At 44.7% G+C, this 26,750-nt stretch overlaps 1 protein-coding gene across 1 annotated transcript; it reads left to right on the forward strand.

Annotated features, from left to right (window-relative positions):
* LPXK (tetraacyldisaccharide 4'-kinase family protein) lies at positions 1–26,428 on the forward strand. The gene is made up of 8 exons (XM_087395479.1): positions 1–182; positions 625–748; positions 964–1,215; positions 14,388–14,537; positions 24,491–24,751; positions 24,864–24,923; positions 25,454–25,519; positions 25,639–26,428. Exons 1-8 carry the CDS (start codon positions 1–3, stop codon positions 25,822–25,824), a joined length of 1,281 nt encoding a protein of 426 aa, XP_087251605.1. The 3' UTR covers positions 25,825–26,428.
* The last annotated feature ends 322 nt before the right edge of the window (positions 26,429–26,750 follow it).

Here is a 26,750-nt window from a genome sequence, read left to right on the forward strand (position 1 = left end):
ATGATAGGACGCTTGAGGATTGCAGTTTTCCGTATTGCCTATGCTGATGCTCCCCAATTGCTTCGCCTCCCCACCCTCGAACGATCCCTCCTTCCAATTCTCGCAGTGGGCAGCTCAGTCTACAGATCTTTGCTCTTATTGCGACAGAAGCTGTATGATTGGAAAATCTTCACGCCAGTCAGGCACGTCAGTGCACTTGTTCTTTCTGATAATGAAAAGGAGGCTTTCCAATGTCCCTAGACTCGTTTGCTTGTCATGCTCTCACTATTGGATGAATCGGGACCTCATCCTCACGTTTTGCATTCCTTTGCTATTCAAGGACCCATAAAATCAAAACACGTGTTCTTAAACGAAGAAAACAGGGTGCACAATTCCTAGTGTACATCACCTTCACGTATGCCCTTAAAAGATGCCTTCTAAATTTATCCTTGTTCTCTCACTATTTTGTAGTGTCATTATTTCAGAAAGTATCTAATGCATAAGCCCTTGTGTTATTACTTCTAGATTGTACATGTTGATCGTTATACAATTCTCATCCCTTTGAGAGAATTTCTAGGAAACTGAAGGGATGGATGTCCTTGTCCTGTTTTAATCTGTTTTTCTCATGAATAAACATATTTGCAGGCTACCTGTACCATTGATCAGTATAGGCAATGTTTCTTGGGGTGGCAATGGCAAAACTCCTATGGTTGAGTATCTGGCTCGACAATTTCTACAATGTGACATTCCTCCATTGATTCTTACACGGGTGACTAAGCTGCCTCTGATACAAGAAGCTTGAGCATCTTCACCTATGGTCTCTCCTCTGTTCTTGTTCTTTTTAGTTAATTTTGCTGGATCACATTTCTCAAGAATTGTTGGTGGGCGAATACATACTTCATACTCTCTTGTTTTGTTTGAAAGTATGGTGTTCTTGAGCTGCAGAAGTGTTTTGTGTGCATTGACGGTTTTTAATTTTTGTAGGGCTATGGAGGAGGCGATGAAGTAAGACTGCTTGAAGGTCATCTACATGGGACTAGAGCATTGATTGGTGTGGGTCATAATAGAGTTGAAGTTGCTGCTGCGCTGCTCAAGAAGCATGGTATAATGGGCTTTGAGGACATATGTACATTGACAAGAAAGTTTTATTTATCTGATAAGCCAGGGATTGCATTTGAAGGGTCTAAAGAGTATCTAAAAGGCATAGGTGTAATCCTTCTTGACGATGGTATGCAGGTATGTGATTTGCTTGAGGCTCTTAGGGCATACTCATTTTCCCCTTTTTTGGAACAACGTAGGTCATCTTGGTCCAAATTTGTACTTCATATGCCTTCATAGCTAGGCAAGAATGAAAATTATAGGGTCTTTGGAATCTGCAGGAGCAAATTCTGGAGAGCTATGAATGCTTGTCTTAAATTAGCTTTTTTAGAACACTTGCTTTTGGGCTACATTTAAGGGAGAGCGTTTTTTGGGGATGAAAATATTAGGCTAACTACAATTCACAGCAGGGAAACAACTCAACCTGGACAATAGTGAAAGTTAGAACCGACTCCCGAGTATAAGGAGCCCCCAACAAAAAGCATTCCATCAATTTGATGATCAGTGTTGGAGATCTCCAAAGAATTAGGTATGGGCCCAAACTGTGGCAAAGGATACCTTTTATTGGTAGTGTAGAGCACCTAGGCTACTTCAGTAGTACTATATCCTCTACTTCTAGCTTTAGGATAGCTGAGAGCATCTTCTCAACCATTGTCTCTCGCATATGACATATAAGTATGCTTGGTTTTGTTGATCGTCTTCTGCACGAGTTTGAGTGGAAGGTGAACGTCCTTTTTGGCTGCCCTACTTGTCATGAGATCAATGGCAACCTTTTTGCTTCTTTAGGAATGCTTAGCGTCAATCGAAGATCATTTCGTAATATGAAGATCAATGTGGATTGATGATCTTAGTTTTGAGGTTGACTTGCCACATGCAAGATTGTCTTCAAGCCTTAGTTTATATTCACCAATCTTTAAACGGCTCCTAGTCTTGCATCATGAATTTCTAGTGAAGATAGCTCTATTGGTGGGTGATAGGCTGTGATAAGCTGATATCTGGTGCCATACTTTAATGATGAGAGTGCACTTAGATGAGCATAGATGCAAGAATCAACTGATAGTGCTGACATGGCATCCTTGGCTCTTGTGGCAAGTGGGCCTTCTAACTTGGCAAAAGGTTGACTTTTTGGAGCACTAGATAGGGAACGTTCAACTTATGAACTGATGTTTTTTGAAGGGTCTTTGAGAGTTGCAAGATCTTTTTGAGACAAGTTCCACGTCTAACAGGCAAGGATATAATGTAAGAGCGGTCTGCACAGAAGGGTGCTGCAAACACATAATAGATTTGAAGTAATAGAAGGGTGCTGCCAACCTACAATATACTTGAAGTAAGGTTTTAGGGTAGATTGGTCTTAGGTGATTTACACTAGTTAAATGTACGCTTGTAGAAGTGTTCAGCTTGGGGTTATGCCAATACAAAGTTTTTTGGCATTCTTGCAATGAGAAATTTATATTTATTGATTGGAAAGTGATAGCATAACCCATCATATGACCTCGTTAAAATCAAGAATTATTTGCATGATAATAGCTCCTTATAGCCATTGTCATGATATGGTTCCTTAAAGCCATTATTGAGATCATGGTTCCTTTTGGTAATGTCTCCTGTGAGAAGTCATATGTTGGAATAATGCTGACAATGGATTGGATAATACCCTTATGGGTTGTAATAATCAGTCAAACCCGAGTTATGATTGTGATACATAGTAGTATTGTATCCTGAAGAGCTTGCTGCCATGAATGGTATGCATACAAGGATGACTTATGCTTGGGTAAGGTGAAACAATATCGAAATAACAATGAAAAATAATTACAATGCCAACTAAGGGAAATAACTCTAGGGTCCTCTTTAGGATGGGGCACTAATTAAAATTGCTTAGAAACATGCCACGTGTCTCTCGAGGAGTTTGAGGTTTAGGGTTTCCTACAAAACTCACTGTGTCTTTGTATTTCACAGTTATTGCAATGTCCTTTGATTATTTATTTCATCTCCTTCTAGTGCAGGGATCAACAAACTGAACGCAACTTTCATAACCTTCCTTTGGGGGGGTGATGTGTTAAGCCAGGCAATCTCCAATTCTCGAGGACAGGATAAACAGGTACAAACACCACTGGTGCCTCTCCGAACCCTGTCAAAGAAACCCTGAATCGGAGGCAAAATCCACAACCAAAGATCTGTCAAAAGCCCCGGTTCAGAGGTCAAACAAAATCAAAAAATTATTAAAAAAGTTTTTTTCTGGCTTGACCAGATCTGGCTGCCCAGATTGACCTGGTCGGTCAAATCTGACCAGGTCGGTCAACCTGTTGGTTGACCGACTTAAAGCCCCTTCCTATTTAAAAGGGGGGGGGCTAGGTATTCCATCATCTCCTCTCTTCCAGCTCCAGAGGTACCTGCACACCCTGAGCCACTTCTGCCTCCTGGCTGCCTCCTCTGCTGCCTCAACTTCTGCCTCCTGGCTGCCTCCTCTGCTGCCCCTCCTTTCTGCTCCAGATCTGTCCTCTTTTCTGCTCCAGATCTGCCCCTCCTTTCTGCTCCAGATCTGCCCTCCTTTCTGCTCCAGATCTGCCCTCTTTTCTGCATCAGATCTGCTCCAATTTCTGCTCCAGATCTGCCTTCTTTTAGCTTCAGATCTGTCCCAACTCCTGCTCCAGATCTGCCCTCAACTTCAGCTTCAGATCTACCTCCAACTTCCGCTCCAGATTATGTTCTTTCTATTCCAAATCTGCAGCAACCCCTGCATCAGTTTGCTGTCACAGATTTGGTTCAGTTCCAACTTGTGGAGCTAGTGCAGAAGTCCACTACAGTTGTCAGGACTGACGTTTGCTTCCTCCAGAGCTTCTCTCATATCTTCACTTGTACTGAGTTCCGTTTGTGATATATATATCTTCTTCAGCCATTAATTGTCTTCAGTATTTTTTATTTGTCTCCAAGTATTTTCTTTATATGGTATCAGAGCCAGGTGTGACAATCGACACCTGAGCCTTGATCTGGAAAGCTTGGAAGATAAATCATCACATGAAGATGTCTTCTCCCTCTTCCCCGAAGCGATCTTAGCCTGAATCAACCTCTATTCAACCACCACCTTCGACATATGTCGAGAGAGAGTCTGCAAGGATTGAAGGTGATGAATACCTCTCCAAACTCTTTAAAGAATTTGCTGAATTCCAGAAATGGAAGGAACTTGAAGCAGGTACCCGCACACCTCGTGCCTCTACCTCTCCAATACGTCAACAAGGACCTCTATTCAACTCAGAAGAAGCTGAGCAACATCTCAAGTTCGGTGCCAACGAAGAACAAGTATCCCCTGACGAAAGAGGACAGGCCGGCATGAGAACATTGGATTATTCGACAGTGCCTATTCCACAAGAATCAGTGCAAGGTATGTTGCCCTATTCCCTTAGTGCAACTCCATCTGTTATGCAAGGCATAGGAACAAGTAATCACGAGGACACAGATCCATACATGCATGTGAACACTCGCAGACGAGAAAGGAGAAATGCGTCTGACAATGAGTTTGCTTTCGGTTCACATTCTTCCCTCCCTCCCATCCCTCTCATCTCTTCCGCTGCCATCTTTCCTCCAGTGGCTTCTCATCCTCCTCCTTCTCCCATGCCACTGGATTCCTATAGTTTATTTCCCTCTATCGCTCCCGCTGCCTCTTTTTCACCTCTCATGTCTTATCCCGCCTCTCATATTCATCCCTCTCCCTCAGGACCTTTTCCAAATTCTTTTATTCCTCCGGTGATGCCGCCTCTCCCTTCTTCTCACTCTGCTTCTATTCCAAATTCTCTTCTGCCTCCACCAGTTGCTTCTCCCTATCATTCTCTTTCTTCCCCTCACCCTGTCTCTGCAACAGCCAAACATGCTTTCACTGATATGACTCGTTTTAACGGGTCTAATTATACCACATGGTCAAATCTCATGCGCCATGTGCTTGATTCTCAAGACCTATGGGAACTCGTTCAAGGTACCGAATTGCCACCTGATCCTCATGTTTATCCTCATCAGGTAGTTCGTTCGTGGCGACATCGTAATGCCACTGCCATTGTTGAAATTATGCAAGGACTTTTACCTGAATTTCACTCTCAATTACAGCATTTTGATCTTGCCTCTGAGCGATGGGCACATCTCACTGACCGCTATGCAGCTCGAGATCGTACTCGTCGCATCAATCTTGACCATGATCTCCAACAATTCTAGATTCTTGCTGACGATGATCTCAAGGTTAAACTAGCAGAGCACCGGCGGTTAGTTGCTGAATTTGCCACAACTGGTCCTCCCAAATCCGAGGATGACCAAGTTACTTTCTTTTTAAATAAACTTCCGCCCAAGTATTTCAGTTTTATGCAACAAATCATTTCTCAACCTTCTCTTCATACTTTTTATGAGTTTGAATGTCAACTTTTGCGTTATGCTCGTCTTTATTCTCAGGTCCACCAAAAACATAGCATTCCTGCTTCAGAGGGGGCTCTTCTCTCCGGGATTCCAAAAGATCAACCTAGCTCCGGAAAGCCCTCTCAAGATCATAACCCCTCTAGTAGTAAACCCGCCTGGAACTCCCTTCCCAAAAAGAATAGGTTTTGTTAGCATTGCCAGAGAGTTGGGCATATTGACGATGAATGTCGCTCCAAAGCCAAAGGCCTTCTTCCTCAGCCCCCCACGACGACTCCTCAACCACCCCGTCGGACTCCTCAGCTCCCTACCACGACTCCTCAACCACCCCGTTGGACTCCACAGCCCCCTACCATGACTCCTCAGCCACCTCGTTGGCGTCCTAGGGGTGGTCCTCCTCCTCCTCCTTGGAACACTGGTCTCTGGAGACCCCAGGGCCATGTCACTAATCACTTCACTCCATCTCCTCCCTTTATAACTCCTGAAGGTCTGTCTGACTGGTCCACCGGAGATTCTCTAGACTTCACTTCTCAAGCCTTGATCCATATTACCGAGCTTGACTCCTCCTCTCCCTTATCTGAGTCAGCTTTTCATACTCTTCCATGTGGCTCTAAATCTTCTTGGATTGTGGATAGTGGAGCCACTCATCATATGACCCCTCATCCTGATCTCTTCATTTCTCGCCAACCGGCGACAGGGGGAGTCCGTTGTGGCAATAACTCTGTTGCTTCTATTCACGGTGTTGGTTCAATAACTTTTGATACTGACAAAGGTCCCAATCTTGCTCAATTGGATCAAGTGTTTTATGTTCCCCAATTAGGGGTCAATCTTCTTTCTGTTCATCAACTTTGCCTCCTTGGTTGCATAGTGTTATTTACAAAGATGCATGTTGACATCATGAGTCCTCGAGACTCCTTCTAGCTCGAGGTGATGCTCAACCTAATGGTCTGTACTTTATAACTCAATTTCTTGCGACTCCCTCCCATTGCGGTTCTGAGTTTCATCGGCTTTATGGTAATGTTACCCTGAAAGATCCAACTGACACAGAACGATTATGGCATTATCGTCTGGGACATGTGTCTTATGACTCTTTATATGAAATGTCTCGGGATCATCTAGTTGATGGCCTACCTAAATTATCGCGAGCTAAAGATATTTGTCATCCCTGTCAATTAGGTAAACAAAGCCGAACTCCTTTTCCTTCTCATTCCACTTCTCGAGCCAGTGAGATTTTGCGTCTAATTCACCTCGATATTAGTGGCAAATCTCCTGTTCCTTCCCTCAATGGTTCACATTATTTCTTCTTAATTGTGGATGATTACTCTCGCTATCAATGGGTGTTATTCATGAAAGAGAAATCCGACACTTCTTCTTTCTTTGCTACTTGGGCTCGCTTGGTTATGAACCAAACGGGAAAGTCTATTGGGATTGCTCGTAGTGATAATGGTGGTGAATTCATTTCCCATGAATTCACTCAATTCCTTCAAGAGCATGGTATCCAACGCCATCTTACATCTCCAAATTCGCCTTCCCAAAATGCTCGTGTCGAACGGAGACAACGTACTGTCATGAACATGGCCCGTTCCATGCTTTTTGCAGCCGAGTTGCCTGAATGTCTCTGGCCAGAAGCCGTCAATACTTCTGTCTATATCCTTAATCGCTGTCCTACTCAACCCATCCTGAACATGACGCCTTTTGAGGCCTTCTATGGCTATCGTCCTTCTATTTCTCATCTTCGCATCTTTGGCTACCGCGCGTACACTCATACTCCCAATGATACTCGCGGTAAACTCGAACCTCGTGCTGAACTTTTTCTTCTAGTTGGCTACTCGGCAGAAGCCAAAGCTTATCGATTATTTGATCCTCGTACAAACAAAGTTTTGGTTCGCCGAGATGTGGTCTTCGATGAAAGAGCAGTGCTAAAAAATTCCTCTATTCTCTCTCCTGATGACGTATCTACTCCAGTTCCCTCCGACAATTCTCCACCCGAAATTCCTTCCTCTCCTCCCGAAACATCTCTCTCCCCACCCATTGCTTCTCCTCACGACCCGCTGCCACGCTGGTATCGCCAAACTATGAAGGATTCCGGGATTATTCCTGTCGAACTTCCTCCTTCTGGTCCTCGCCACTCTACTCGAATAACTTCTTCTACTGCCACTGCCTCTTTTTTTACCACGGCCTATATCATACATTCTGAACCTGCCACTTGGCAGGAAGCAGTTAAAAATCCTGCGTGGCATCGTGCTATGGAACAGGAGCTTGAAAGTATTGATCGCAATCAGACCTGGATCTTGGTCAATCGACCCACTCACAAAAAGGTCATCAGAACCAAGTGGATCTTCCGAACAAAACTCAAAGCTGATGGCACACTGGACAAATACAAAGCCCGCTTAGTAGTGCAAGGATTCCGCCAAAAACATGGTATCGATTATGAGGAAACCTTTGCCCCTACTGCTCGGTTAACTTCCTTTCGTCTTCTTCTCGCCCTAGCTGCTCATCACCACTGGACTATCTATCAAATGGATGTCAAGAGTGCCTTTCTCAATGGCTACCTTGATGAAGAAGTCTATGTGACTCCCCCACCAAGTTTTTCTCCTCCTGGCCATGAAAATAAGGTTTTCCGTCTCCGCAAAGCTCTTTATGGGCTTAAACAAGCACCTCGATCATGGTTCCACCGGATAGACACCTTCCTCAAAACTAATGGTTTTCATTCTACTCCCTTTGATCCAAATTTATATATCCATCATTCGTCAGAGGGGGTCTGCTTTATTTTACTCTATGTCGATGATCTTTTGCTTTTAGGCTCCACTCCCACTACACTTCAATACATTAAAACTCAACTCAGCATCACTTTTGAAATGACTGATCTCGGTCGGCTCTCCTATTTCTTAGGCATGGAAGTTGTACAACATTCTGGTGGTATTTTTGTTTCTCAACAGAAATATGCTCTTCAACTCCTTGATCAAATCATTCCTCATGAGCCTAAGCTGGCTGCCACTCCCTTAGATCCCACCGTAAAGCTCTCAAAAGACTTGGAGTCTCCTCCCTTTGATGAACATCTCTATCGCCAGGTTGTTGGCAAACTCCTCTGGCTCCTTCACACTCGTCCTGATCTTGCTTACTCCGTCTCTATTCTCAGTCAGTATTTTAATGAACCCAAGCTCACTCATTGGCATGCATGTATTCGTATCTTGGGGTTCATTCGTGGTACTTACTCTTATGGTTTACATTTCAGACCAGGACTAACCCTACAGGGATACACTGATTCCGACTGGGCTGGTGACCCGGACAATCGTCGTTCTCATGGCGGCTATATTTTCTCGTTTGGCTCGGCACCTGTTTCTTGGTCTAGGCGTAAACAAGAAACTGTTGCTGGTTCTTCTACTGAGGCTGAATACCGGGCCTTGTATGATTGTACCACAGAGGCCATATATCTCCGACAGTTTTTGGCAGAGCTACACTTTCCTTGTACTGAACCCACGATCCTCTACGTCGACAACAAAAGTGCCATTGCTCTCGCAGGCAATCCCATTTTTTCCAACCGCACCAAACATGTCGGTGTTCACTTTCATTTTAGTCGCGAGCAAGTGGAATTAGGTACTATTCGGTTGATCTATGTTCCAGCTGCCGATAATCATGCTGATATTCTTACCAAGCCGGTTAATCGCCCTACTCTTGAGCATCTCTGCCCACGGTTGGGGATTGGTTTCCCTCCTTCTTCTTAGCAGTTTTTTTTTTTTTTTCTCTTTGTGTACTTAAGGAAGTGAACAAATCCCCTGCGAGGGCACTCCTTCAAGTCTTTCTTTTTTTGTACCATCATCTGGGCATTTAGTGAAGATGAAAACCTACTTTGTAGGCATCTCCATCTAAATGAAAACCCTTTATTCAAAAAAAAAAAAAAAAAAGGCTGATGAAGATGATAGATCACACTCATGGAACACCTCTTTGCTTCTCCTGTCTACATTGGACATTGAGAGGGGGTGTTAAGCCAGGCAATCTCCAATTCTCGAGGACAGGATAAATAGGTACAAACACCACTGGTGCCTCTCCGAACCGTGTCAAAAAAACCCTGAATCGGAGGCAAAATCCACAACCAAAGATCTATCAAAAGCCCCGGTTCAGAGGTCAAACAAAATAAAAAAATTATTAAAAAAGTTTTTTTTTGGCCTGACCAGATTGACCTGGTCGGTCAAATCTGACCAGGTCGGTCAACCTGTTGGTTGACCGACTTAAAGCCCCTTCCTATTTAAAGGGGGGGGGCTAGGTATTCCATCATCTCCTCTCTTCCAGCTCCAGAGGTACCTGCACACCCTGAGCCACTTCTGCCTCCTGGCTGCCTCCTCTGCTGCCTCAACTTCTGCCTCCTGGCTGCCTCCTCTGCTGTCCCTCCTTTCTGCTCCAGATCTGTCCTCTTTTCTGCTCCAGATCTGCCCCTCCCTTCTGCTCCAGATCTGCCCTCCTTTCTGCTCCAGATCTGCCCTCTTTTCTGCTCCAGATCTGCCCTCCTTTCTGCTCCAGATCTGCCCTCTTTTCTGCATCAGATCTGCTCCAATTTCTGCTCTAGATCTGCCTTCTTTTAGCTTCAGATCTGTCCCAACTCCTGCTCCAGATCTGCCCTCAACTTCAGCTTCAGATCTACCTCCAACTTCCGCTCCAGATTATGTTCTTTCTATTCCAAATCTGCAGCAACCCCTGCATCAGTTTGCTGTCACAGATTTGGTTCAGTTTCAACTTGTGGAGCTAGTGCAGAAGTCCACTACAGTTGTCAAGACTGACGTTTGCTTCCTCCAGAGCTTCTCTCATATCTTCACTTGTACTGAGTTCCGTTTGTGATATATATATCTTCTTCAGCCATTAATTGCCTTCAGTATTTTTTATTTGTCTCCAAGTATTTTCTTTATATGATGAACTCCACCGGAGGATGACCAAGGTCATCCTGGTACAAAGACGAATTCGTTTTTGAGTTTTTGGCAGCCCTGGCAGCCCACCAACAGCCCACAGACTGTCCTAGTAGTTGAAAATCAGCAAGGGGATGTGATAGAATAGCCCTGGAGCACATTCCCAGCGTGTGACTTGCCTCTCTTTGTCTTTCTGTGGTCAAGACTCAGCCCTAAAAGCAAATTTGGACTTTTTTGCTTGCTTTCGAAGCCAACTAGCCATACGTGGCTCCTATAGCTATTTTTAGCGAAAGGGATTTTTAGCCCTCTCTAACCCACTTGCCCCTTGCCCTTGGCCCTAGGAATTTATGCACTAGGTTAGCCTTTTTACCACTCTAGGGCTTAGGTTGTCACACGTAAATTCTAATAATCAAAATCACGCCCTCGTGACATGGTCCCTGTTCGTACTGCCACTAGGAAAGTCGAGTCTATAGAGCTGCCCCTGAAGAGTAATAGCTGAGTCCCTCGCATAATGATCCCCTAGTTTGGTCTACCTCATAGGCACTGTCGAGGGTTTGTACTACTGGAGAAACCTCCGATGTGATGGTGCGCACTACTACTGAATGTGCCTTCGGGAGGAGAGCTAGCTCCTCAAGAGACTCGTCCTCCTCATCCCGGGTCCACTTCTTGGGGTTTGTAGGATGCTCAGGTTTCTTTTTGAACCTTCTCTCTCTCTTGCTGGAAGCTCGCGTGTGCAAAAATGAAGGGGACTCCTATGTTAGAATCAATTGCATCACAGTGGGGGAAGCGTGGGGAGACAAGGAGAAGAGATTCGCAACAAGAGAAGGTGAGTGGGAGAGAGAGAAGAAGACAATACACAGCACTAGGGCCCAGAAATAAGGCTGGATCCCCCCAAGGTCTTTATTGCAATAGAAAATAACTTTATACAATTGGCTCTGAGAAGAGCATGAAGCTGAGTGCAGCTTGAATAAATCTAGGAGCTCTGAGGCCCCTTCTTTTATAGACTTGGCCTAGCTAAAAGCTAGACCTGTTTTTCTAAAGCTACTTTTTACAAGAGGTGGGGGCAGCTTTTATGATCTTTTTAGAACCCTGTGGGTCCTTCTTTAATGGCGCCATCTCCCAGATGCTTTTTGCCTTGTGAGACCTTCTTTTTTGCCACTTGATCGCAGCTCCATCTTTTTGAGCCTTTGTAGCACTCTCTACTTTAACAACAACACTTTAACCTATCAAAGTTTAGCGAAATGCATGCATTCCTAGTTCTTGGAAGTCCAGCCCATGACTTACCTCTTCTCCAACTTTCAAAAGTACCTCCTTGTTACTTCAACATCTCAACTCTAAAAGTAAACCAATGAATGAAGTTACTGCCATAGCCTAGACCTCATGATAGGGAAGCTAGATTTGATTATTTTAACTATTGTTTGGAGTGGTCTAGTCCAAGGCTATATGCTTGTCTAGAATTTGTTAGAACTAGCTAGAGATAGAACTACTTCTGTTTCTAAAAGAAACAGGAAAAAGAGTCAATACTTTCAGGACAAATTGAGGTGGAGGATTCATGTCGAGACACACAATGCACATCCTAGCAATAAGGGGTGGCTGAGCGGAAGAATCGGGCAATAGTAGAGATGGATTTGAGCATGTTGAGAGGCAAGAATGTCCGAAGTTCCTTTTGGGCAGAGGTAGTCAATACGGCTGTCCACATGACTAAAGCAGTTGTGGGAATGACACCTTTGGAGGTTACTCAGGTAAGAAAGCGGGTGCATGTTCACAAAGACACCAGAAGCAAACTGGATGCAAGGAGCAGGAAATACATGTTTGTCGGATGTAGCGAAGAGTCTAAGGCTTATCGATTGTACGATAAATAAACAAAGAAGGTGTTGGTCGGTAGGGATGTAATCTTCCAAGAGAATGAGCCCTATCTTGACAACAAAACCTCTGCACTTGTAGTATTCTTGGCCGTGCCTCAGATCAAAGCAAAGGAAACAGAAGCAAGTCTGATAAGTTCAGGTTTAGAATCAGAAGAGCTAGAGTCGACAAAAAAAAAAACTTCTGTCAAAGAGAATACATTACCTCGGTGGTACATGCAACCACATCATGAAATCGAGGTTCTTAGAGCTTATGTGTAATATTTGTACTACCTCGGAGTATTTGTTTAGATAGACTCGAAAGCAAGATTGCTTTTGCATCCTCTTGGTCAACTTTTGAACGAAGCGCAACCAATTGTTTCAACAGAGCTTGCATTCGATCAAGACAAGCTCCTAAGCTCTCAGATTCTCCAATGTGAAAACTAAACAACGCCTACTTGAAAAGAGCCTTGGAATTTTTCATTCTCGTACCAAACAAGGATTCAACAATTACCCAATTGTTTAGTGCCGATTTCATGAGTCTACATGATGAAAATATCGGTGACTCTACCCAACATACTTCGGCTTTTTATTTTTTCTGCTCCTAGATGACCACCTTATCGAGCTGTTGCTCTTCGTTTTTTTTGGTTCCTGAAACTATGCCCAAGAAGCCCTTCTACATGAAATACAGACGTGCCGACAGCTGCCATGATGCAAAATATCTACTGTTGAACTTCAACACTAAAAATGCTCCATGTACTTCTCTGCCTTTGACCATGTGTCTGTTTTCCCTTCACAACAGTTTGGTTGACTTCGATGTGTGACCCTCTTGACAAACCTCTCACAAAGACCAAGGCGAACCTTTTCACAACTTCTCACAGACCTTTTGACTTCTGTCAAACACCACAGTGACAGACCTGCTCAATATCCTTACGACTCTTCTCAAGCTTTCTGACAACCAATCTCTCTTTAAAATTTCACGAGGATCTCAGGACTCAGACTCTCAAGAACCATGGCTGTGATACCATTGTTAGAAATAAGAGAGTATGTTTGAACTTTTACTGCACACAGAGAATTAGAAATCACCCTTTAAATTCAATGCTTCAACACTAAATTGATATCCATGTAGAAGAGAAGACCAAAGCTGCTTTAAGTTATCACTAACTGTGAAACAAAGACTCAAGGATTGACTGCAGCGCACCCCAAAGATGCTTACGAAGGACACAAGACTTGACTTGACTCTGGACCTTACTGACTCGCAAGCATAAAGCTTGGACACTAACAGCATGACATGCTCCTTGGATTGACAATCATTGGAATCACCTTAGCCAACATCGAACAAACACGGCTCTTCTAAAAAGGCCTTCCATCACAGTTAGAGTGCCAATATGTAGAAACCTCCATCCAGTGGTTGGACCTATTTGGTAACTCCATGTGATCACCATCAGCAAGCCACCTTGCATGACTCGTTAATCCACCAAGAGCCACTTCACGCTTCCCTTCTAGACCTTACTCACCAAGGAACACCGATGATTAACCCCAACATCCTCCCTCTCTTCCTTCCTTTGCCTCCCCTTCCTTGCTGAAATGGAAAGCTCTCCTGCAAGGAAAGCACATATTTATGACATGGCGCTTTAGTTTTGGGGTTGACGTACCAAACAAGGTGCGTGTGCCATTTTCATGTTTTGAGGTTTGCATACTAGAAATGTTTTAAAAGCGGTGTACGATAGTGAACCAATTTTTCTTTTTAAACCTATAAGAGTACAACTAGAATTGGTAGGACTTTGATATGTGTTAGAGTGTTTTAGCCCATGAATTGTGCTTTTTCTTGGATTTTTTTTCTAAAGTACTGACACGCTTATATTTTATATATTTTCATTTGGGAAAGGGTTGAAAAATCTATATGTTAAAAATACATTTTCATGCAAGCTTGGGTGACCTTGTAATAATTTCAGAAATGATGAGTTGCCCCAATTGTTTCATAATATATCAAGCTGCTGTATTGAATTTTTTAAATACAAAAAATCATTGGTATTTTAAGTGTATATCAGTTAATCTTTCCCTAATGTTTTGGTTGCAAGATTTGTGGTTTAAAAAGAGTTTATATGTTTCTGGTTCAAATTTCTGATTAAAAGATGAGGTCTGGATACTATAACTTATATAGCTTCTTGCACCATTTCAGCATTGGAAGCTATGCAGAGACATTGAGATTGTGTTGGTGAATGCGGTTTCACTTTTTGGCAATGAAAAGTTGGTACCATTTGGTCCATTACGAGAGCCTTTGGATGCACTAAGTCGAGCAGACATTCTTATCATCCATCATGCACCACTGGTATGGAAATCTAGTTCCAGAAAGAAGGGGGTATAGTCAATTTCTCTTTTTGGAGGCGAGTGAGAATATAAGTAATTTTTGGCCTGCCCTCTGGGTAGCCTTAGCAACGCTTCAAATTTGGCAAAGCAGAAATTAGACATTTTTAGAATTTTTGGAAGTGCATTTTTTCTATTGGACAATGTGTTGACTCTTCTTCATTGGACTTGAATGCAGACTTTAAAGTGCTTGACTCTCTCTCTCTCTCTCTCTCTCTCTCTCTCTCTCTCTCTTTCTCTCTCCCCCCTTCTTTATCTCCTCAAGTCTTCTTATACACCATCTCCACCTTTTCTCACTCCCCCCGCAAAACTTCCCCTCCTCTCTCTCTCTCTCCCCCCCTCCCCCCCCCCTCCCCACCCCCCTTTATCTCCTAGAGTCTTCCTCCACAACATTTCCTTTTTGTTTGCTTTTTTGATCTTGGGCAGGCCTTATGAATGATTAAATATCAATCACCTTGCTACTTTTCAAACATTTACATTTGTTAAAAGTTCGTGTCAAATGCAACATTATACAAACACACTATAGTAGGTCTTCCACTTGTGCCATGTTAGTCTTCACACATCATAGGAAGATCCTTTGCTCAACAAGAGAGAGAAAATTTATTAGTCTTTGGAAGAGAAAAGGGTCTATCAGACTGAAGAAAACCAAATACAATAAAAATTTAGGGATGGAGTCACTAAAATGGGCATCCACTCCCAAGGCTGATGTTTGAGATGGTAAGAACAAGTAGAGAACTACACCGCGATGTCTCTGCGGGAGGGCACTCATAGCCTAGCATAACCACATGAGAGCCATGGGCCATTGGGGGACCTTGTAGGGGAACGAACAAATCCACTGGCCGGTTGAGGATAGAAAGATGGTCTTGACCGACAATGGCTTAGGTAAAGGCTGGTGTCATCGAGAGATGAAGTCTAGGATGCTGCTGATGCTCCACTTGGGAAGTTGTTGCCCCACTCTATTGCTCTGTGGTCCTCGTGTGCTTAACACGATGGTGAGTTTGTCACATCGTGCTCTCTGGATCTTGATTGTGTCATGGTCCTTGCAGCCTTTGGTTAGGGTCTTTAGAGTGGAAGGATTCTGTGATCTTTCTCTAACTAGGTTCCAATGGGTCCTCCTTATCTCAGCCCCTCCACTCCCCCCTATGTATGGGGCTGTGGGCTGGCCCATGTGGATGACCAAGTTCATCCCCCCCCCCACCAGTCCTGTGGGGCTATACATAGGGGGGGGTTTGCCAGCCTTTTGCTGGCCTTTGCTCCTCCGCCTTGACACGTGGCTGTGCGCCACCAAAGTATCTGGCGAAGATGTGCTCCTGATCTGGATCTAGATGAACGTTACATGTGGGTCTGGTCCCTCCACGGTGACCATGTTAGAAATGACCCAACAGAGGGTACACAAAGCGGAAGACTGATAGAATTGCCCAAGAGCTCACACAGTGTGGTTTGGGGTGTGGAATCACAAACTTCTTAAACTTATGTGCATAGAATAGATGTGCAGACTCATCAATAGACAATGAACAACTAGATAGAGAAACCACCAAATTAATATATTTCCATCCAAAGCTATGGACACGATACAAAAGAGATAGATCCAGAGTCCCACCAATGGTGTGGTCCTCTGATCTTACCACAAGGTCCTTCTCCTATCTGCCGGCTATCTCTAGACTTGAGCTCGCGTGCTCCACCTCGAGTGTCTGTAGACTTTCCATCTAGAATGATCCTCTCCACCTTGCTGTCTGGAAACCAGCCTAGGTGGGCAGCCTCCTGTGAGCTAGGTCTGCAGCACAAGGTACTTCTTTCTCCTCCAGAATGTAGGCCCAAAGGTAGCCCTGCTGCTGCTCCTTCTGCTAGTGGATTGGCTGCTCCAGATAATGATGAATGAGGGCCTGGAGGCCCTCCTTTTATAGGCCCCTAGGGGGCTGGCAAAAACCGACCAGCCTGCCCATTCTGGCTGACCAGTCTGTGGCTGGTCCAGCCCTATAAGGGCTCACAAACCGAGGCCTTTTTGGTCCACTCTTCTAGGGCCTTGGCCCTCCAATCAAGGCAAGGGCCCAGCCCTATATGAAGGCAGGTCCCTGCCTACTAGCAGCCTCCTTTGCTGCTCCACTAGGCCTCCATGTGGCCGACCTGACATGCTGGTCTGCCCTGCCGTTCTGCGTCATCTGCCCTGCCAGACAGCCTGCCATGCAGGCGCCTCCAGTCTTCCCTTGCTGCCACGTGTGCGCCTCTTTTGCAGGCCCATGACCTGCCCTTTGTCGGCGCCTTTTGGCCTGCCATGATGCTCCTCTGTCAGCCTGCTGTGTGCTGCCCACATGGCAACCTGTTTGCTGCCTTATGTGGCACCCCTTTTTGCTGTCCTGACTTTGTGAGGTGCTGCCCATGTGGCAGCCCCCTCTCTGTGTTCTTTCCTCTGGACATGTCCTTCCCTAGGTCTCCCTCCCCCATGCTCTCATATGGGGGCTTGCAGATGGGGAGGTGACCTCTCCAACAGACCATCCATGTGGGAGATGATCTGTATAAAACTGGTACTTTGCCGGATCCACGTACACCCCCGCCCTGCCTGGTCTCATCTCGATAGGCAGACTCACATGTGTATCCACAGACTGGCATTGCACCTCCAGATGGTACATGCCAAGGTCTCGGTTTTGTGGGTCTTATAGACCTTGCATTCCTATCCGGGTGTGTCAATTTGCCCTCGCCTAGGTCCGATCATTGACACTCACATACCACAGTCCACTTCCTCTCCTTACGTGTGACATTTCATGCAGTAAGAGGGCTTGCCTCTCCTCTACCTATAGAGGAGTAAGGTCCTCGTCCATGTAAATATTTGGGTGGGCCCGTAGGGATGCCTTCTTACGCAGTGCTGCTAACCGAGGTTGAGGATCTTTGAAGCGTATCATGAGAGACTAATCTCGTTCGACCTGCCATGCACCCTCAATACTGTGCTCTGATACGCCCAACGTGGAGGTAACAAGGGTGGTAGCATTTTAAATGGCTGAGCTGGTGTGTGTGACTCAAAGGACCCTAATGTTGATAGCCTTACTGGCTCTCTGCTGCTGCTCAAGCAGAGAGGCTGTAACGGTCGCCTTCGTAGGTCCCTGTTTCACAACATCCACCCACTTGGAGGCCTCCTCAATGACAGTTTCCATTGTGGCAATCCTCTCCTCGACCGTAGGACACTGTTGGAGATCATCCACCTCCCGCTGGAGATCAGCTGTCATAGTCGGGGCTGTGAGGACATCCAGTTGTAGGGTCTCTATTTGTCTCTTCTGCTCGATCTCTCTCTCCCCCTCATGTGGTGCATGTCTGTGAGAATGTTGTAGCTGCTGCAAGATGCCTAGTTGAACCATGGATTGCTATGGGGGGCATGCATATAGCACGCAGATAGAGGGCATCGTATGGGCTAGGGAGAAACTAGTCATGGTCTTGTATGGCATGGGTATATGGGTATATGAGGGAGAGAGAGACAAAGTTGTTTTGGAAGGCCTCGTGGGCCAATAATCTCAAAACTCAAAACTCAGCCATGCAAAACGAACGCTCCAAATACATATTTGGGCTCCATGGTGGCTCTCCGATGGGACACAAAAATGTATCGTATTTGTGTCTGTCGAGCCGTCTCTCGCCATGGGGGGGGGGGGGGGGGGGGCATGGTATCCGGTGGGACATATCAAGAGTGACACCTCGGTTGGGATGGTCTCCTCCAAGTGAAGCAGTGATAGGCTAGACCTCTATCGTGTGTGCTCTGGTCAGCCTCTGCATCATGCGTGGTGGTTCCATTGCTCTGCGCTGTCTCTTCTTGTGATCCATACTGCCCTCATGTTGGCTATCTCCTCCTCTACCTGGCTGTGTTTGGGGCTGTCTCGAAGGCATAGAAGTTGGTGATGTGCTGCTTTGCTTGGTCTTTGTCCAATGGCACTGTGACCTCCTACTGTCTGATTTGTGATTTGCTGCAATAAGGTCTCTCTATGTCGCCGCATCTCCATCAAAATAAAGGCCAATGCAGACCTGGTCATGGAAGTGGATCAGTCGGGAGAGTGGCCCGAACCCGTGTCCCTCCTGAAAGAGATAGTGGTACTGTCCTCGGATCTCATATTAGGCTGGGCAAGTGCATAGGAAGTGCTCCTCTGAATCCATCTTTGTCAGTGTCCATAATCTGCAAATCCGCTGCTCTTTAGGTGTGCCTATGGCTCTCCTTGCCTGGATCTTTTACGTACATTTCCTAATTTACTACACTACTGCAGATCACGAGAGTAGCACCACAGATATTCCTCCCAGCCATATCCTTGCTAGAGCGTGAGAGCACACAGAGAAAATCAAAATCACGTAAATTTTTTTTTCTCTTTCTCTCACTCACTCCAACAAGCCCCATCTCCCTAGATGGATCTAGATGCCACATGTCATCATCCTAGGGCCTTTCCTAATGCATCTTTTCACCCCTCTCTTGGGATGCTTTAATTTTCTTTGCCCCTAGGCACATTGCTTGCATTAGGCCCTTAGCCTTAGATCCACCTAGTCTGGTGCTATCAGCCCTCACCTAGGACCTTGACATTAATTTCCTCCCAATCATACATGAAGCGCAAACAAATATATTACAAACGTAGATCCTTAAGGGAAATGTCGATTGATTCTTCCGAGGTCATGCTACCTCGGCTGGAGCGTAACATTCCTTCCCTCTTCAGACATCAACGTCCTCGATGATAAAGTCTGGGAACACTCTCCGCAACTGATATACGGATTCCCAGGTAGCTTCTGATAGAGGCTGACCATGCCATGCAACCAACACTGTGGGTATCTTTCGATTTCGCACTTGCATTGTTCCTCGGTCCAGGATTCTTGTTGGTTTGCGCCTTGCATTATCCTCTATCTCATGAAACAAAACCACATCTTCGATTAGTGAGTCACCAGTATGCAAAAATTTCTTTAAACGAGAAACATGAAACACTGGGTGCACCTTGCAACCTTGTGGCAATTTTAATTTATAGGCTACCTTGCCTATTCTCTTTAGAATTAACCACGGCCCACAGTATCGAGGTGATAACTTAGCACACTCTCCTGAAGTTAACGACTTCGAGTGCGAAGGAACTCTAAGAAAAACTTTTTCTCCTTCCTTAAATTCTCTTATAGACCGTTTTTCATCCGCATACGCCTTGGCTCTATCCATAGCCTGGCGGATATTAGCTCTAGCAAGTGCTAGCATCTCCTGCATCTGAACCATAAAGTTTGCGGCACTAGGCACTCTCTGAGGTATTCCAACTGTAGTTGGATTTGCTGGTCTATAACCATAATTCAATTCAAACGGACTAAATTCTGTAGAAGAATGTTTTCTATCATTGTAGGCAAACTCTAACAATGGCAACCACTTGTCCCACGTATGTTGCCTCAATGACACATACGCCCTCAGCATATCCTCTAAAATCTAGTTGACTCTCTCCGTCTGACCATCCGTTTCAGGATGATCCCCACTACTCATTCCCAACTCAGTCCTTAGTGTCTCAAATACCGCTGTCCAAAAATGATCGGTAAATCTGACATCTCTGTCCGACACTATGGATCTAGGCAATCCATGCAGACGAAATATATGTCTAATAAACAAATCCACCACTTGCGGGGCACTAAGAGACTCTCTAGTTGAAATGAAGCCTTCGATAAAATTGGACAAATCCCAAGAATGATCGCAAAGCGGTCAGACTCTGAGGGATTGGCCAAGTCAGTATCGCAGCCACTTTCTTTGGATCCATTTCTACCCCCTCTGGAGTAATTATGAATCCTAAATATTCAAGCCTAACCATACACAGTATAGTTTTCTTTTTATTTACATAAAGACTGGCTTTCCTGAAAGTACTGAACACTATTCTTAAGTGTTCACGATGCTCAGTAATACTTTTACTGAACACCAGAATATCGTCAATAAAATGTTACTACAAACTTTCCGATATACGGACGTAGTAAATCGTTCATAAGCATGATGAATGTAGCTGGAGCATTGGTAAGTCCAAAGGGCATTACCAAAAACTCATAATGACCAAACCTGCTTCTGAAAGCGGTTTTATGCACATCCTCGGCTCTAATTCGGATCTGATGGTAGCCACACTTAAGATCTATCTTGCTGAAAATCACGGCTCCATGTAATGCATCTAGCAAATCATCAATCCGAGCCATCGGATACCTGTGCTTAACAGCGATATTATTCAATGCTCTGTAATCTATACAGAGGCGAAACGTATCATCCTTTTTCTTCTTTAATATCATTGGCGAAGCAAAGGGTGAGAAACTCAGTTGAATCTGCCCCAACTTGAGGTATTTTTCCAGTTGTCTACGCACCCCCGTCTCTTCAGTAAAACTCATTCTATAGGGAGGTCTATTTACAGGTTCTACCCCCGGGATGAGTTCAATTTTATGCTGAATATTCCGCTCTGAAGGTAACCCATAAGGTAACTCATCCCTAAAACATTCAGAGAACTCCTCTGCTATAAGATTAGCCAGCTTGGCCATCTCACCACTTTGCGTAACATCAGTGCTAGTCGAAGAATCATCGACCGGCTCTACTGATGCTGTACAAAGGAATAAAAACTCTTCTTGAGCTTTTCGGATTTCCATCACGGAAACCAACGGTCCCTGAGGTATATCTTTTTCACCTCGTAAGATATAAAGCACATCATTCATCTTGAATTGATATACGTGCTTTTTCCAATCAATGGCTGGATTCTTCCTAGAATGCCACGCCATACCCAGGGCTATATCTTCATGAGCAAGCTTAGTCATTTCAAAATCAAGCTTCTCAGCATAGTCCTAAATACGAAGCTCCAACTGGGTAACCCTTTGGTCGCATACTTCTGTTGAACTTCCATCTACCATCCTGACTGTATATACATAGTCAGATGGGCTAGTCTTTGACTTCAATCTCTTCACGAGCTTGGAGTCAATCACATTGTGCGTTGACGCCGAGTCAAACAACACAATGACATCATGATTGGCCACTTGCCCTTTCATCTTAATTAACTCCGTATCATTAAAGGCTGTATACCCCGTTGCTGCGGGCCTAGATAGGATGTTATCAAGTGCACTCGTTACTAGCTTAGCAACAGATACACATAACAAACAAGGTATTGACCTCTGAGAAGATCCCGCTAGCTGAATCTGCATCTGCTCCGCTCTGGGACTTCCCTCCATTTCCACGTCGCATTCTGAGACTACCATCTCAGCCATCCGACGATCCTTATTTCGTGGACAATCCTTCCATTGATGAGGCTGAAGGCAACCAAAACACAAGTCTTCTCTCCTCGCTTTTCTTCTTTGCTCTGGGTTTAAGGGAGACTTCGACCAAGCCCGGGCTGCCATTGGCGTTACTTTCCTCTTCACTCCAATGGTGGTACTTGATTTAGGAGTTTGAGCTGGTTTCGCCTGCTTGGCTTGACCACTCGGCTGAGAACCACTCCCTTTACTAATCCACTTCTTCTTAAACCCAGATTTCTTCTGGTACCCATACTGGGCTCCGACCTGTGCAAACCCACTTGGCCTGTTGCCCTTGGCATCTTCATAGTTTAGGGCTATGGCTATTGCATCATCCGACGTGTTCGCATACTTAGCCCAAACTTCCATTTTGAAGTGTTTCCTAAATTCCCTTTTAAACCCCTCCCAGGTAGTGGATGCAATACCATCTTTCTGTTGTTTAATCCACCACCAATCCGCTGCCTCACTAAACATGTGGGTGGCCTCGCGGATCTTCTTGATATCATGTCTGATTTCACAAATGGCGAACGCCTCGTCCCATTTGTGCAATCAGGTCTCAATGACATCAGAACTATGGTCATTCATCTGATCAGAATACTTTTCCGGCCTATAATTGGCAATACTAGGTACTTTAGCCTTCCTAGGCTCGACCGTAGGGACACTAGACTCCGGTTCCATTGGAGCCTTTCCTTTCTCATCTCGAGAAGGTCTGGCAGACATACTGCGTATCACTCTTCTAAGTTCAGACTGCCCTGCATTTGCCTGTAACTGTTGCGCTAATAACTGCTGCAAGGCATCCTCAAGTAATGCGATCCTGCCAGATAAGGTGTGAGCTACTGGGCGCGACACCTGTTGGGTCGGCCGGACTCCTGACTCTACAGGGTCCATCCTGGAAGCTCCTTCTTCTGCTTCCATTCAGATCAATGGGTGTTTTGCTTTTATTTATTTATTAAAAAAAAAAAAAAACACCGCTAGAACATTGTATTTATAAACTAACAAATTTCAGTGTACTGGCACTCTGACACAATTCCATATTCTAGGGAATACCTGCAATCCCACATGCACACTGACTAGGCATTTGACACAGGCATAACCCAAATACCACTTTTCCCTATACTAGGGAAATTCCTGCAAATCAACTCTGACTGAAGCACATAGGCATATACACAAGCATAGTCTCAAAGACTGTCCCTTTTAGTGTACAGGAATAAATCAACTGTAAACTCTGCTGTACAGAAACAAATCGACTGCAAACTAAGATGTTGTATAGAAAGGGAGCAAATGGGAAGGAATGATGCTCCTTGGAAGTTCCACGAAGTGCGGATGTCTCGAAGCTTGCTCTCTGTCTCGGAACGATACGCTATCTACTGCTTTGAGTAGCTGCTAGATGACCTGAAGGCCTCGGCGTGAATTTTGAGAGCGGGGGACCCGTCAACCACGCACTGTCGTTGAGTCACCCACATGACCATACCACTGCCCGTGCGTCGCCCATCGCTATCTGTGAGCTCCACGAAGTAATTCTGCACTCTGATCATCCGAAGGTCTTACGCCTCCACGAATTATCTGCAAGCTGTCAACGATCTGTTACCTCGATTGCATCACGATGTCCCGATTGTCTGCGCTCCCTTCGTACGCGACTCCTCTCTTTCACGCGCCATCGTTCCCAGGCCCTACTGCTCGTCGTTACAGCCTTGACCGAGTAATTGATACGATCATTATCTGATTCTCTGGCTTTTTCATCGACCGAACCAAATTTTGCGTGGCTTAATTTGTCGCATGGAGGTCACGAGCCCCTTGACTCTTTTCCTCCGTTTGGCGTCACGCCATCTCTAATTCCCCAAGTTTCTCAAACGTAGTTCCACGTAACGGAATTCGCCTCAGCCCACGTCGTTCAACCCCCTGCGCTCCGATGCCCCAAATCCCGTTCGTCCAACCTAGAGCTCTGATACCAAAATTTACGTACATTTCCTAATTTACTACACTACTGCAGATCACAGGAGTAGCACCACAGATATTCCTCCCAGCCATATCCTTGCTAGAGCGTGAGAGCACACAGAGAAAATCAAAATCACGTATAAGTTTTTTTCTCTTTCTCTCACTCACTCCAACAAGCCCCGTCTCCCTAGATGGATCTAGATGCCACATGTCATCATCCTAGGGCCTTTCCTAATGCATCTTTTCACCCCTCTCTTGGGATGCTTTAATTTCCTTTTGTCTCCCCTCGGTAATTGTCCTCGAGGTGTTGAAGATCATAACCTTGGTCTTGCCAAGGTTGATTGTCAGATCTCTCTCTTTGCAAAACACCTCTAGGGCCTCTAGGTGTCTCTGTAGGCTGGCCATTGAGGAGGAAATGAGCACTATGTCATCTGCGTACAACAGTATTTGTATCATCAGATCAGCAACCAAGGATCCCTCTCCCCTAGGCGATCAATGAAAGTAGTGATCTCATCAATGTAGAGCCTAGTGCTCTCATCGAGTTTGACAAACCTCCAGTGGCCTGTAGTCTCCATTTGACCGACTTATATAGGCTCATCACCCCCAATATCATGTCCCCTGGGATCTGCATCTCCTGGAGTGTCCTAATCATGCACGCTTTCGGGACTCGGGTGTGTGTGTGTGTGTGTGTGAGAGAGAGAGAGAGAGAGAGAGAGAGAGAGGCTTGGGAGCTTAAATGCTTCAGCATTGGTGCAGGTATCATATAGCAGACTTGATACAATTAAATACAGGCTTACTCCACTACTTCAACCTGAGACGGTCGTCTTTCTCAGCCAAATGGTACCTCGCCTTCTTATCCGAATTCCACGTGTGCCATCAGATCTCCAGCACATGGTTAGGGAGTACTCAAAGAAGAGTTCAGACTTACTAGTACCATTGGATGTTATACGTGGTGCCCATGTACTATGCATCTCTGGGATAGGCTGCCCCGAATCGTTAGCACTGACTTTAAAACAGGTTTGCAGATGGAAGTCTTTTTTTTTTTTTGAAGGGTTTCGATAGAAGAAGCTTGTGAGTTTAATGATCTGATGCTGTGCAATATGGATTGCTGAGCTGGTGCTTGCTTCAGCTAGGAGCTGTGCATATTGAGCGAATGGACTTCCCTGATCACCATAATTTCCAAGCAAAGGTCATACATTTTCTCTGTGATGTCTCTTCAATGTTAAAGATTGAAAATGCTTCTGTTCTACCTATCCTGTATTATATGCCAGCATCATGCCCCCCTTGCCTGTGCTTCATATTGTCTGGATTTCTGCCTTAGCATATCTCCATGTTCCCCACATCCTGTACAACCACAGGTCTATATGCACACATTTGCTTATACAGTTGATCTCAGACCCATGTTCTTATTCAAGTCTGCTAGTGAAGTACGACCATAAGGCAGTTAAATGATCTTGCCTTTTTGCATGCTATCGAGTAAGGGATTCAAAAGGACCCTTTTCTTTCCCCTTCCAATGGTGGCAGTGTCTATTCCCAGATGTTCAGTTAGATTGTAACTGTTGGGCATTGGATGTGCAATCAAAGGCTAGTCAAAAGGTCTCATTAATTCAATAGCAAACCTGTGATTGAGGCGGTTTGTATGTCAATTGGATGATGGTGCTTGGCATTCCAACAGTGTTCGTATTAATTTATTAATTTTTCTGTCTTGGTTGGGAACAGGATATTCTCATTATAAAGCAAAAACTTTCTGATCTGAAGTCTTCCCTTGTCATTCTTACTGAAAAGGTCAGGACAACAATCTCTTGCAGCTACTAATTATGTCTTCCCTGTTTTGTTATGTCTTGTAAAAGGAAACCTTTACGGCTTATGCATTCTTTGAAACATCATACTTTAATGTTGTGCAGGACTATGCAAGGAACCCTGAGATGTTTGGGAGACTCCAGGATTCTGATGTTTTCATTCTTCACTCTACATTCGAGCTTATCAGTGATTCAGGTGCTGATGCAAGACTCAGTGCTATAATTGCAAAGAAAATACATTGTTGGAAGTCCAAAATGTCTGGGGAGAGGAATTTTCACTGCATGGATTAAGGTTTGAAAGGAATCTTTGTGCATAATGAGGCAGGGAAGGGAAGGCCTTTGTACAAGAATGGTGTGTACTGTTCCCAGTGAATCCCGAAATCATTACCAGCCCAAAGGGGTAGAGTTCAAAAATTTTGCATTGATTCAATCTGTGTATTCAAAACCTTGAAAAATTCTGGCACTCACTGTTGCTGCGGAGGTCATATTGAGCTGAATGCATGAGTGGAATGAAAGCTGAGCATAGAGATCTCTGTCACTCTCTTTGAGTGGTGTCTGGTTCTTGTCGTGGTGAGGGACCAGTAAGTGATTATTTGTAGCCTTGTGGTTTCCCAGCTGGAAGACTGAGCCTATATATTGTGGAGGTTGCCCATGATAATGACCTTTCATCCACTACCAGCTAATGCTGGAAACCCTGTTGCAACAGGGGTGTGTGCATGGTTCTTTTGCCGAGGGCAGGCAGATAAAAACTATATTATAAACTTTGCGAGAGCATTTTGAAGCTCCAAAGCACAAACTCATTTGTTATACGCAGACCATGTGCTCCACACAGTATCTAGTGCAGATGTAAAAAGACCTCAATTTTCGCATTACATTTGTGGGGCTGGCTTATAGAGTGACTTCAAAAGTTCATACATTAAGTGGTCTACGCTTGTAGCCTTTGGATTGATCCATGTTGTTTTCTTATCTAAATAGCATTGATGGCAAAAGTCCTCTTTTCAATATCATTTCTTGACAAAGCAAGAGGCAACTCAACTTCACAATATCATCAATAGACACAAAGTACCATGCTACCACGAACACAACTTATGAAGAAATTTTTGTTTATCCAAACTTGAATTCCTTTTAATGAATCTATCTCCCATCTTACTCCAACGTGAGTCGTATACAAATTGACCAACATGTTCTCGCATGCCTACACTAAACATATCTTAGTT

The sequence above is a fragment of the Dipteris shenzhenensis genome, chromosome 24 (genome assembly GCF_047967505.1).
Source record: "Dipteris shenzhenensis isolate YYH24624 ecotype China chromosome 24, Dip_SZ_1.0, whole genome shotgun sequence".
Lineage (NCBI taxonomy): Eukaryota > Viridiplantae > Streptophyta > Polypodiopsida > Gleicheniales > Dipteridaceae > Dipteris > Dipteris shenzhenensis.